Here is an 11645-nt window from a genome sequence, read left to right as displayed (position 1 = left end):
TTTCCAATATCATAAAAGCATTTTTATAAGTGTATTATAGATCTGCTTTATCTGACACTGTCAATTTAATTCAGTAAAACACAATAAACACTGTCTTTTATACATAACATGAAAAAATCCAAAATGGCAATAATTCAAAAATCCCCATGTATGTGACTCATGTGGCAAACTCAGGTGGTTTTAAGTTCTCTCAGTGTGCAGAGCAGAGGAAGGGACAATTTTACATCTATAAAGGCACTAGCTGGTCACTCCCAGCTCAGCATGGGAAGACGAGTTAGACAGCACACTTGACACACAGCTTTGATTTCTGTAATCATTTAAGTTTATTTTTTACAACAACGCACTTTTGATATAATTTAGGACACACATGCTTTGATTGAAGAGTGACTGTAAGTGCGTCCAATCTTTCTCTACCTGTGATGACAACTTCACCAGCTCCTCTAAAAGCACCGGCTCCGAAGGAAGCATTTTGAGATGTAACTGAGAAGAAGAGATGATGGTTAAGTTGAACATGTTATTTAAGAATACTAAACTTTGTTTTGTTTTGTTTTTTCCTACCAAGGAATTTAAGAAAAAGAGTATCTAAATATTTCTTTTTTCAGTGGTGATTTATTGTTCTCTGATTTCTCACTGTCCCAAACCATTTTATATCAAGTTTTCTTTAAATTATGATCTTAAATAGAATTAATGTAACCCTCATCCCTCTACACCACAGACTAGGCATCACGGTTCCTGTGCTTCCTGGTTCCCTTTTTCTCTAACCCACTGATGATGAATGGCAGCCATTTATTTTCTAAAGATTTATGTAAATTTGTTTATAGGGACTAACATTTGGTAAACTCTTTAGTACTGCCTAGAGATCCAGCTTGTAACTAAGTTAAAGACTTGCTCCGGACAGCTGGGCTACATGGAGAACAGGCACTAACTACCAAGACTAGCGTTATCCAAGTCTTCGTCTCATCACACCATGCAGTGCACCTATACAGAACATCTCTATTTTGTTACTCAAAAGAGAAAGTTGTACCAAGTTACTAGAAACTGGTAGAGGTGAATATTTTGATTTCAGCAGAAGACAGAAATGAACAAACCAAAGAATCCAACTTCCCCTTATGATCACAGAAAACTTAAAAAAAATATGTAAATTTAAAAAGTTAAGGTTCAGCATAGGTAACAAGAGATGACAAATAGGGATAAAGTCAAAATTATACCACTGAGTAGTAACAAACACAAAGACTGCAAAGGCCAAAAGGCCCAGCCATGTCGGGGTGGTAGACACAAGGCCAGACAGCTACTGTTCAGTTACAGTTAACCATATTCCAAGTATTCATCGGCCTACTCAGTCCTGTGGCTGCAGAACATGCCCACCTATTGTTTATAACACTGTCACATAGAAAGGAAAGTATCGCATCTCACTCACCTTCAAAAACAACGCAAGGTATGCTTGGGCTAACTCGAAATCACGCTTTCTGTCCAACATCATCTCGATCATGTTCAAAAAGCTCCGCATGACTTCCACTGACCCACCATCATCAGGAGACAGGTTTCGCAGCTCTGTTTCAATCCCAGATGGGCCTAACTCTTTCAGGAGGTTAAGAGCAGCTTCATCTACATTATTGTAAAATGAATTTAGTTATTTCTTACACATTACTTAAGAAGCTATGATCTTCCTTTATAACCAGGCAATATTTATGTAAATGGCATTAGACTTTCTTTGCATGCATTACTTTTCACATTATAGCACAATGAATGCCAAGATAAATTAAGCAGTAAAAATTTCAATAGCATTAAAAGTACTCAAAGTTCTTAAAGTTCTGCAGGGATTTAAACTTCAATTAGAACAGAGATTGTACCACTAGGTCATCAAGGAACATACTACACAATATATTAAATGAGATTAGCACCAGGAATAGGATGAGGTGGGGAATTAGCTTTTATAAGAAATAAGACTGTTGTGGTTGTGAAGACACAGCAATGCAGAAGTGTATGGGGCTCCTCAGCCCTCTCCTCCCAGTCCCAACACTCCCCGAGAGCTCTGTACTACTGTTCACTCTGCAGTCCATGGAGACACACATAAACACACCAACACAGCTAGTCAGTCCCTTGCTATTGCAGCAGCAATGGCTATGATTTTAGCTTTGAGGCATGACAAGACTCTCATCACTCTCGTTTTCTGTCCTTTAGTATATTTTAAACTATGTGTTTACTCTGCAGTCCTCCATTAATAAGCAAAATTTGCATATATTCAGTATTTGCTACACAGTAACCTGAAAAGTCTCAGTAAAATTAAATTAAAAACTAATTTTTCTTTTCTTTTAAAACTGCATTTCTAAAAGATGATTTGGAAATACAAAAATTACCTAAAACATCTGTCTTTACTGTATTAAGAACTGTATAACTAACCAGATTTTCAAATGAAAACAAGAAGCTTGAGGCTCCCGTTGGACAAAACTCTGGCAATGAAGCAACTGACAAAACACATGGGACATGTTGTCCTAAGTCCTCCATCTCCAAACACAATCCAAGTTTCCATCCAGAAGGCTGGAGAGAGTCTCAAGAGGTTTACCATTAACGTTATCTGAAAGCACTGCTACTCAGTCAACGTAATTTAAAAGCAAAGTTGGTGTACCTTTAGTTTTTACTATATTCTTTTTTTCTACTATGAATTCTGCAATTTTACTTTCAATAAACTAAACCATAAATGAAGATACTTGTTAAAATATTTTAAAATTTAACTTACACTGATTATTTAGCAATCCTTCTTCAAGTTTCAGGTAGAAATTTGATTTTTGAGCCAAAATTCCAAGGTTAACCACCTTAGACTTAAATAAAAACAAATGCATGTTACTTAACAAATATAAGTATCACCCAAAATATACCGTATAACTTAAAATGAGCATTAATTTCCTCAGTAACACTGAGAGAAACAGACCCCACAGACGTGAAAGACCGATCTGGCTCTTACCTGCTGGGGGTCACTGCTGGGCTCGGGCACAGCAAACCTGGGGACAAGCCCGGGAACTGTTGGGATGAAGAATGGAGCTGACTGGGGAACCTTGGGTGGTTCTTTTGGTTTATTCTTTTTCTGGTTGAGAGAGAACAAGGGGAAATGAGTGGTGAGTGCTTACTCTATCGACACTTTCCAGATTTTAATTTACAAAGGAAACCAAAAACAACACCAGAATGGACTATAGGAATAAGACCTTTCCATACTAGAATGCTGAAGTAAATCCACATGAGCAATGCTGTAGCTGTCCTTCACCCAGGCTTCCCAGTGTGACAGGTGGAGGAGTAGTCCTAAGGCAGGTTCATCTTCACAAAATGAACCGATACACTCAGTATCTCGTAAACAAAACAAGACAGAAACAACTTAAAGTGGCTTATCTCCAGAAGAAACTTCAGATCCAGAAGTGCAGACTCCCCCATTAGAAGTAATTTAATATTTTGGAGAAGTATGACCCTACTTCTTTCTATTTTTTTGGAATTTTAACTTTTCCTTAGTAATTTAAAAAGAAAATATTATTGCCAATTTATAAAATATTTCATGTCTGTAAAATTCCACTGGAATTTCTGTTAAATTTTTTATACAAAATTTTTTAAATTGTGTGTCTGTGGCTTTGTGCACTTGAGTGACCACAGAGGCTACAAGAGGCTGTGAGATCCTCTGAAGTTACTGGTGGTTTTGAGTCACCCAATGTGGGTGCTGAGGGGCCACAGGTTCTCTGCAAAGGAGTACCAGTTCATAACCATGGAGCCATCTCTCCAGCTGAACACTAGTCTCAAAACTGTACTGTCCCAGGGAAAAATGGGCTCACTTTGTTCTCAATGCTACAGCCTCATAATACATTACCTCTGCCCTACCTAGTGATCTCACTTGCTGACCCTGATATAGCTCTGATATGGCTCTGAAAGTCGACTTAGCAACGGAAAGAAAATGCAACAATAAAAGGTTAATTGTGGTACTAAAAAAAACTAGTAAAATTTTCTTAACATTAAGATACAAATAGATAGCAACTTTTCTCCCTTTTGCTTAGAAAAATAAAAGTTATTAGACTGGACACTAAAACAGCGCAGTCTGAAAGCTCTATAGTTAGCGTTTCTGCTACATCCAAACAGCACCTGCAGTGCTCGTACAGTGGACACAGGACTGGACCTCTGTGATCCCCACCACATGAAACACCACTCAATTAAACAGCAGCGTCTCAACTATCATTTTCCGCAAACCCTAAAAGCAGGAAATGCTCGTGGAGCATAGGCTGGGACGCAGTGTCAAGAACACTAGAATGTTACCTTGATAACATCAAGATTCAGAAGGTTTTTCCAGCGTGACTCAGGGAGAAGGGAGAGAGTCACCAGTTGCTCACTCAACTGTTCTGGCGACTCATACTCTATCATTTCATCACTTGGCTCAATCTGTTCTTCGAAAACTTCCATACCTTAAAACAGATGTTCAGGTACAATAGATGAAGGCAACAGAAGCTCTATCATATAAAGAAGCGATCCCATCCCACATTCATCTGCCTCCCAGCATTAGCACAGCTTTGTAACTCTTCTCACTCCTTTCCTTTGCTTTTCCCTTTCTCTTATTTCCTTCTAATTCCCATCAGTAGACTTCAAATACTTCACACAGACTATTATTTTATGTGTTAAAAATATGCCATTAGTTACGGTACTCTATAAATTGAAGCCACTAAACATATTTTAAATCATTTAAAAAAAACTGATTTTTTTCCAGCAATAATCTAATAGATTTATAATACATCTCAAAAAGAATTTTGTTGTTGTTGTTGTTATTTTGTGATTACCTTGGGTTTGACAAGTACCAGGAAGCATCACTACTGAAGGGACATAATCTGGAGGAAGTGGTCGCAGGGAGACAACTGAATAGAGGGAAATATTTGACCTGAGCAATCAAAAAACAGGTATTTTATAATAATACATTACTGCAGAAACATTCTCATTAGAAAACTTTAACACCTGGTAATGATCCCTATCTTGAATTTGGCCAGAGACTACAATCATTAACTAGTTAAGACTTCAAAGAGAGATTTTTAAAAATGCTAATATATATATATATATATATATATATATATATATAATGTTTTAGATATAAAACCATGGATGGGAGCTGAGAAATAGCAGAGCACTCAAGAGTACTGACTGTTCTTCAAGAGGACTGGGACCAATCCCTAGCATCGATATGGTTGTTTCACAACTGCCTGTAACTCTAGTTCCAGCAGATCCAATGCCCTCCTCTGGCTCTACAGGCACTGCAAACATGCAGGCCAAACACACAGGCATAAAATAAATGAAGTTTCCAATTTTTTGAGACAAGGTGTCACCATACATCCTTGGCTGACTTAGAATCCACTTATGTATAGAGCAGGCTGGTCTTGAACTTAGAGAAATCCACCTGCCTCTATGGCCTGTATAATCATACCAGGCCTGAGTCTGTTTTTAACATAGTATGAAAACTTGAAGAGAAATTAGTTGTTGATAATAATACTTTTATAAATAAAATAATTTCCGTAAAGTGTTTGACAAATACCAATCTTTACTTAAAAAAAAAAAAAAAGCCTAACAAATAGAAAGTTTGAGAAAGCAAGTTAAAGTGGGCATCCTAATTATATTCTTAGGGCAATAGTAGTCATCAATTGGCCTTTTCTGAAATGGCTAGGTAAACACCCTTCTGCCACACACCTGTAAAGCAGCCATGGGCGAGTGTTCAGGATATAAATACCTGTTCCAATGCAGGGACTGATTTTCCCTGCATTCCTAATATGAATTTCAGTGGAAAAGAACAATGGGAACTCAGGTCCCAAGTCATGTTAACAGCAGTCCCCCACAGAGAAGCACCAACACACTCCTCTACACAGGCCTCCCAACTGCTAGTCATCCATCAAGTGCTAAAGCTTCACTGATTATAGGTGATAACACATTTTGCTTTTTAAGACGGCTAAAATAATCAAATTTACTTTTCCCCCTTAAAATAAACTAGAAGATACTTTATAATTAGAGCTAGAAAAGACTGGTAAGGAAGAAAAGTATTGTCCCAACCCTCATCAAACTGAGACAGGATGATTACAGGCTTAAGACCAGCAGCCAATAAATACAAAGATTACAAGGCAGTTAAAAGAACTGGATATATAAAGTCAGGAAAGAGATATATTTTTTCTAGGTGCAGGTTATTCACCACTAACTACAATGTCTTACAGGTTCAACCCAGCAGTTTGAAGAACCACACATATTTTTAAATGGTTATGAAGGCCATGCAACTACGATGTATCTTACTAAGCATTGTGCTCATGTGTGCCTTACTTTATAAAGCACACTGAAGTTCAGAAGTAATTGGCAACAATTATATAGTTCTAAATATATAATCTATGCCTAGATACATAAATATGTTAAATATAATAGCAGACAAAAAGTTAATGTAATTTAGAACATGCACCTGAACAAAGTTATCTAAATTATCAAGTATCAGTCCTAGATTCATGGTAGATGAATTAGGCTGTGTGATAGTTCCACTGTATAAAAACAAAGTAGGTGGTAATTTTAACCGCTACCAATCTTAACCATTGTCGTCTTCCTCCTCCTGCCCCAAATGAAAGAGATGTATGGAAGAACTCACCACAGATAAATCCCAAGGTGATCCACATGGGAGGTTGCTAGAAAGTCTCCAGTTGGGGACATAGTAACGTTCAGAGGAGCAGAGTCCAACAGAAAGCAGTCGATAAGGCTACAAAAAGAGTAAGTACTTAAGCCGTGCTCATCATCATAAAGGTAGACTTTGAAAAAGGGGTGGGGGGTATACACAGATCTTTGACTAAAAGAATAAGTAATGAAAGTTTTTTACATATTACAACCAGTTACCACTAGCCAGTGCTTTGTCAACTCAGCTCCTGTGTGAAAACAATTACCTTAAGGGGAAAGCTGGGAACATTAAACAGACTAATTAGCTGGATTCAACAGTAAGGAGAGTACAGAGGAAACAATGTTTTTCTCACCCCAGGTTAGTATACTTACTGGAAACTATTTTAATGACAGCATACAGAGGAGGGAGGGACCACTGCACGAAGTACACAACAACACCTACGCACATCTTGATAGTGAGCCACTGATGGTCTCTGAGCATATAATGGTAGAATCTTCTATTTAATATAGAAGTTCACCAACAGAATGCAGACTATATTTGGACAGGGAGAACAGTAGATTATGGTAGTAATCACTTAGCAGTAAAGAGTCTTTCTAGGGTGGTTAGTGGCTGCAGGAAGGGAAGGCAGGCTAGGGAGCACGGGTCCTCAGGTGACAGGAGGAGGAACACCTTCAGAAAAGGTAGACTTGTTCTTGTTTTGTATTTGTGTCTTACTTTATGCATATGAATATTTTACAAGCATGCATGTATGTGTACCACATGTGTGCCTGTTGGATCCTTGGAACTGAGGTCATGGATGGTCGTGAACTACTACTATGTGTGCTGGGAATCCAACCCTGGTCTTCTGCAAGAGCAACAGTGTTCTGAACAGCTGAGACACCTCTCCAGCCCCAGAGTAGACTAGTTAGTTTAAAACTCAGCTGTTATAAAAAACAAAAGTCACTATGTCAAAGACAATGTATTTTTTCATGGGAACATATAACAAATATCTAAGTTCAGGCTCTATTCTCATAGGAATGACTTAATAAAGAGATAATAGCAGTTTTTAACTCGTCTCTGCTCCTGTACTTTATGCTTGTAAGTACCCTGATCCAAGTACTTGAAATGACTAATGTAATTTTTATAACCGGTGACACACCATCATCTTTATCATATAGATCAGAAAGTCAAGTTCCAGTAAGATTTAAAAACTTGTTTAAGATAGAAATCAACTGAAGCAGGAATCGTGCCCAAGAAGACTGCGCTTTTAACCATATCTGGAACTAAAGATATAGCAGGCAGTGTGGGACATACTAGATATAAGCAGTGGAACTGCAGGCAGTGTGGGACACACTAGATATAAGCAGTGGAACTGCAGGCAGTGTGGGACACACTAGATATAAGCAGTGGAACTGCAGGCAGTGTGGGACACACTAGATATAAGCAGTGGAACTGCAGGCAGTGTGGGACACACTAGATATAAGCAGTGGAACTGCAGGCAGTGTGGGACACACTAGATATAAGCAGTGGAACTGTAGGCAGTGTGGGACACACTAGATATAAGCAGTGGAACTGCAGGCAGTGTGGGACATACTAGATATAAGCAGTGGAACTGCAGGCAGTGTGGGATACACTAGATATAAGCAGTGGAACTGCAGACAGTATGGGACACACTAGATATAAGCAGTGGAACTGCAGGCAGTGTGGGACACACTAGATATAAGCAGTGGAACTGTAGGCAGTGTGGGATACACTATACGCAGTGTGACTGTCCATGGCAGCTCTTCCTTCAGGTAAGACATTAGCTGGCATGTTTGCTGAAAAACTCATTAACAACTTAAATAAACCTTAAGTGAAAAACCCAAAACGAGATAAAAAATGATTACAATTAGGAGTCCTGGAAACTAACAAATGCCAAAGTGTGTTCAGGATAACCGCTACTGGTCAGTTCTCAGATGTAGGAAAAGAGGAGCAATAAGCAGTCTGGTTTCTGCCATGGCAAGCTCACAAGAAAGATTGTGTTAGGGGACAGAGGAAAAAAGCAAAGTGCTCAACCACTCAAAAGCTGGTGATGTTAAACTGTCAAAAAGTTTAATTCCCTTCATCTAAACAACCCACAGCAGACATTAGTTTCCCAGTATATAAAACACAAATTTCCTCATTTTACTTCGCCTTTGTCTTGATGCACAGCAGAGGGCCAAATTTCCTACCATGTTTTAATCCATCAGTTCACAGAATTAACTGCCTGAGCAAACTTGTTCTATTCAAGAACTCAATTTTGTCAATTTCATTGTGCAACTTCATGTCTACAGCTGTGCTGTGTGGGTAGGCTGTCCTTCCACTGTGTGAGAGCACCAAATTGAGGAAGGCAGTTTCCACATATACAGCATATTTTCTGCTGTCACTTAAATCATATGGCTTCACTGTCCAAGCTTAATCCAGAGTGAAGCCAGGATAATCGGTATATTGTTTATTGCCAAAGTAATGGGACCACTTTCTACAGGAATCTTTACTAAGGAGAACCAATGAAAGGTTGTAACTTATGAGAAATGTTAAATGTCGTCTTTTCCAATTTTTCTGTTAAAGTTCTATAGATTGTAAAGCTGGGAAGGAATGAGATAAAACAAAATACAAACTTCAACTAAAACCATTTATGTGTATTTCTCATCCCCTAGAAAGTTCAGCCTGAATTTCCAGTTAATTGAATACCAGAATAAAACAAAGTAGTCTGCATTAGCCTGCTGACAAGACTTCAGGGATTATGAATCCTACTTATATTTGCAATCGGTAAGCCTGTAATGTGCTTTAAAGAGGAGCCATTCCAGATGGGTACAGCTGTGTGGGGCTACATTCACATGCTTACTCACATACACCTCACTGTTTAGCTTACATAATAAACCTACTCATTTTATTTTTTTAAAAAAATTTTAATATTATTTGTTTATTTATTCAATGTATATGAGTACACTGTCACTGTCTTCAGACACACCAGAAGAGGGCATCAGATCCCATTACAGATGGTTGTGAGTTACCAAGTGGTTGCTGGGAACTGAACTCAGGACCTCTGGAAGAGCAGCCAGTGCTCTTAACCACTGAGCCATCTCTCCAGCCCTCATTTTAATTCTTAATTGAGGATACTTTATGTGTACGGATGTTTTGTCTGCTGAGGCCCCTGAAACTGGAGTCATAGACAAGTGTAAATCACCATGTGGGTGCTGGGAATTGAAGCGAGGTCCTCCACAAGAAGAGACGGTGCTTCAACTGCTGACCCACCTCTCCAGCCTGAGGATACTCATTCTTCAAATACTAAGCATGCTAAATAAATGATGAAAATTCTTAATGAAGGAACAACAGGGAAACTCCAAAGGCTGCTGTCCTGGTACAATTTTAAAAGGGAGAAGCTAAACAATTTAACAGTTCCCTAGCCTTCTACAATGAAAAACAAATTACTTCCTTATTACCTGTCTTCTAGAGGAAGACACTGGCTCCACCCGGAGACAGCACAACACAAACAGAACAGGGCTGACGTGAGGCTCTTCCTCCTGTGCTTATGCTCAGTGTTTACAATACAATCCATCTTGAACAAAACCTGAATCTCTGAAGGCTCGTTTTCCTAGCTTGTCCAATAGAACTACCAACAGTGCCATGTTTATTAGGATACCAAGGAAGTACACGGTGAGAAGCGCCCAGTGACTGCGTGGGTTGGAGGACAGCAGACAGCATCAGCTGTTTGATACTGCTTTGCAAGTTATTTGCGCCACTCCAAATTTAAATCAAAGAATTACTTGGATTTTTTTCTTCTTTCATAAAAATATACTTTGTTCAATTGGTGATTTCACATTCTTGTAACAACTTGATGTCTTAGTATGTCTTGCTTTTGCATTAACCTTAGTGTTCATCTAAAAAATACTTAAAAAAATTGAAACCCTACCACATTTAAATCTACTTGACTACTTACTGAAATAAAAAGTTCAGCAAAAATGTTACTGCTGAATCAAAACTTCAAAGTTTTAAATGCTACTTTCAGATCCTTGTTTTCCATTCCAAAGATAAACTTGCCACCCAAAACATCACTATTCTTATTTTAATCCCAATTCTATAATACTAGGTTCTAGAAAACTGCAACAACAAAAGTCCAGGAGGTAATAAACCGCCAATATTTCTAAGTATCTTCAAATTCTGAAGCTAAGAGCTAAAGTGACTGCATTTTACTTCACTCATGTAAGGGAAGGTGACACACCTGTGACAAAAGTCCCTTGTGATTAGGGCTGGGCTCACTCCTGGGTTCTTTAGCTGTGCTTACCCTAAATCAGTTGCACATGCTGGAAGGTGGGTGTGCTTTCTGCCTATAGCAAAGTTACTGGGAAATGAGAAATATGGGATTTTCCTTTTTAAAGGTCAGACTGCTTGTACATGTGTAGTAAACTAATTCCTGAGAATGAGCTGGATTAAGAGTGACTTTCACTCTTGAAACACATTTCTGACACTGTCCTATTATTGAGAGAAGAGAGAAAAACAATATTGAGGAAATCTATGGCACTTGACCTTGTAATTAAATTCAACTATGTGAGCTATGAACTTTAGCAAAAATCCTCAAAATAAAATGTGCCTGGGCTATACTAATGTCTCAAGACCACATAATGGGTTTTCTTGAGATTTACACAAACCACATCTGGGTCTCTATTTTGCAGGAATGAGTAAGAGAGATTTGCATTTTCCTTGATATTTTTTGTCATGTTAGTGCCTAATACTTAAGAGATCAACAACACTCCACAAACACACACTGCCAACTTCATAGCTATAAATAACAGGTGAAAGTCACATGTTCAGACAATGACTGAGAAATCATCTGTGGGACTTAAAAGTGAACTCACCACCCAGAAGGAAGGTCCCAAGTCCTAACAGAGCAATCCATCGCAGCACTTATCAACCAACGGCCGTCAGGACTGAACGTCTTTAAAACAATAAAATATATATAACATGTAGTATATGTATTAGTATGTATATGGATACA

General features: G+C 38.3%; 1 protein-coding gene across 2 annotated transcripts in view; it reads right to left on the bottom strand.

Annotated features, from left to right (window-relative positions):
• Positions 1 to 299: 299 nt before the first annotated feature.
• Positions 300 to 11645, bottom strand: part of Wdr36 (WD repeat domain 36) — a 29352-nt gene continuing 18006 nt past the window's right edge. For both annotated transcript variants that reach the window (XM_031365255.1, XM_031365256.1), the window contains 8 exons: positions 11506 to 11585; positions 6629 to 6736; positions 4803 to 4900; positions 4288 to 4433; positions 2963 to 3082; positions 2738 to 2819; positions 1418 to 1605; positions 300 to 480 (listed from right to left, as the gene is read on the bottom strand). In XM_031365255.1, the coding sequence (XP_031221115.1) occupies positions 331 to 480; positions 1418 to 1605; positions 2738 to 2819; positions 2963 to 3082; positions 4288 to 4433; positions 4803 to 4900; positions 6629 to 6736; positions 11506 to 11585 (972 nt within the window). In that variant the 3' untranslated portion in view covers positions 300 to 330. The remainder of the gene's footprint in view (positions 481 to 1417; positions 1606 to 2737; positions 2820 to 2962; positions 3083 to 4287; positions 4434 to 4802; positions 4901 to 6628; positions 6737 to 11505; positions 11586 to 11645) is intronic.

Source organism: Mastomys coucha, unplaced genomic scaffold, assembly GCF_008632895.1.
Source record: "Mastomys coucha isolate ucsf_1 unplaced genomic scaffold, UCSF_Mcou_1 pScaffold13, whole genome shotgun sequence".
NCBI classification, from domain to species: Eukaryota; Metazoa; Chordata; class Mammalia; order Rodentia; family Muridae; genus Mastomys; species Mastomys coucha.
This window is presented reverse-complemented; position numbering and strand designations above follow the sequence as displayed.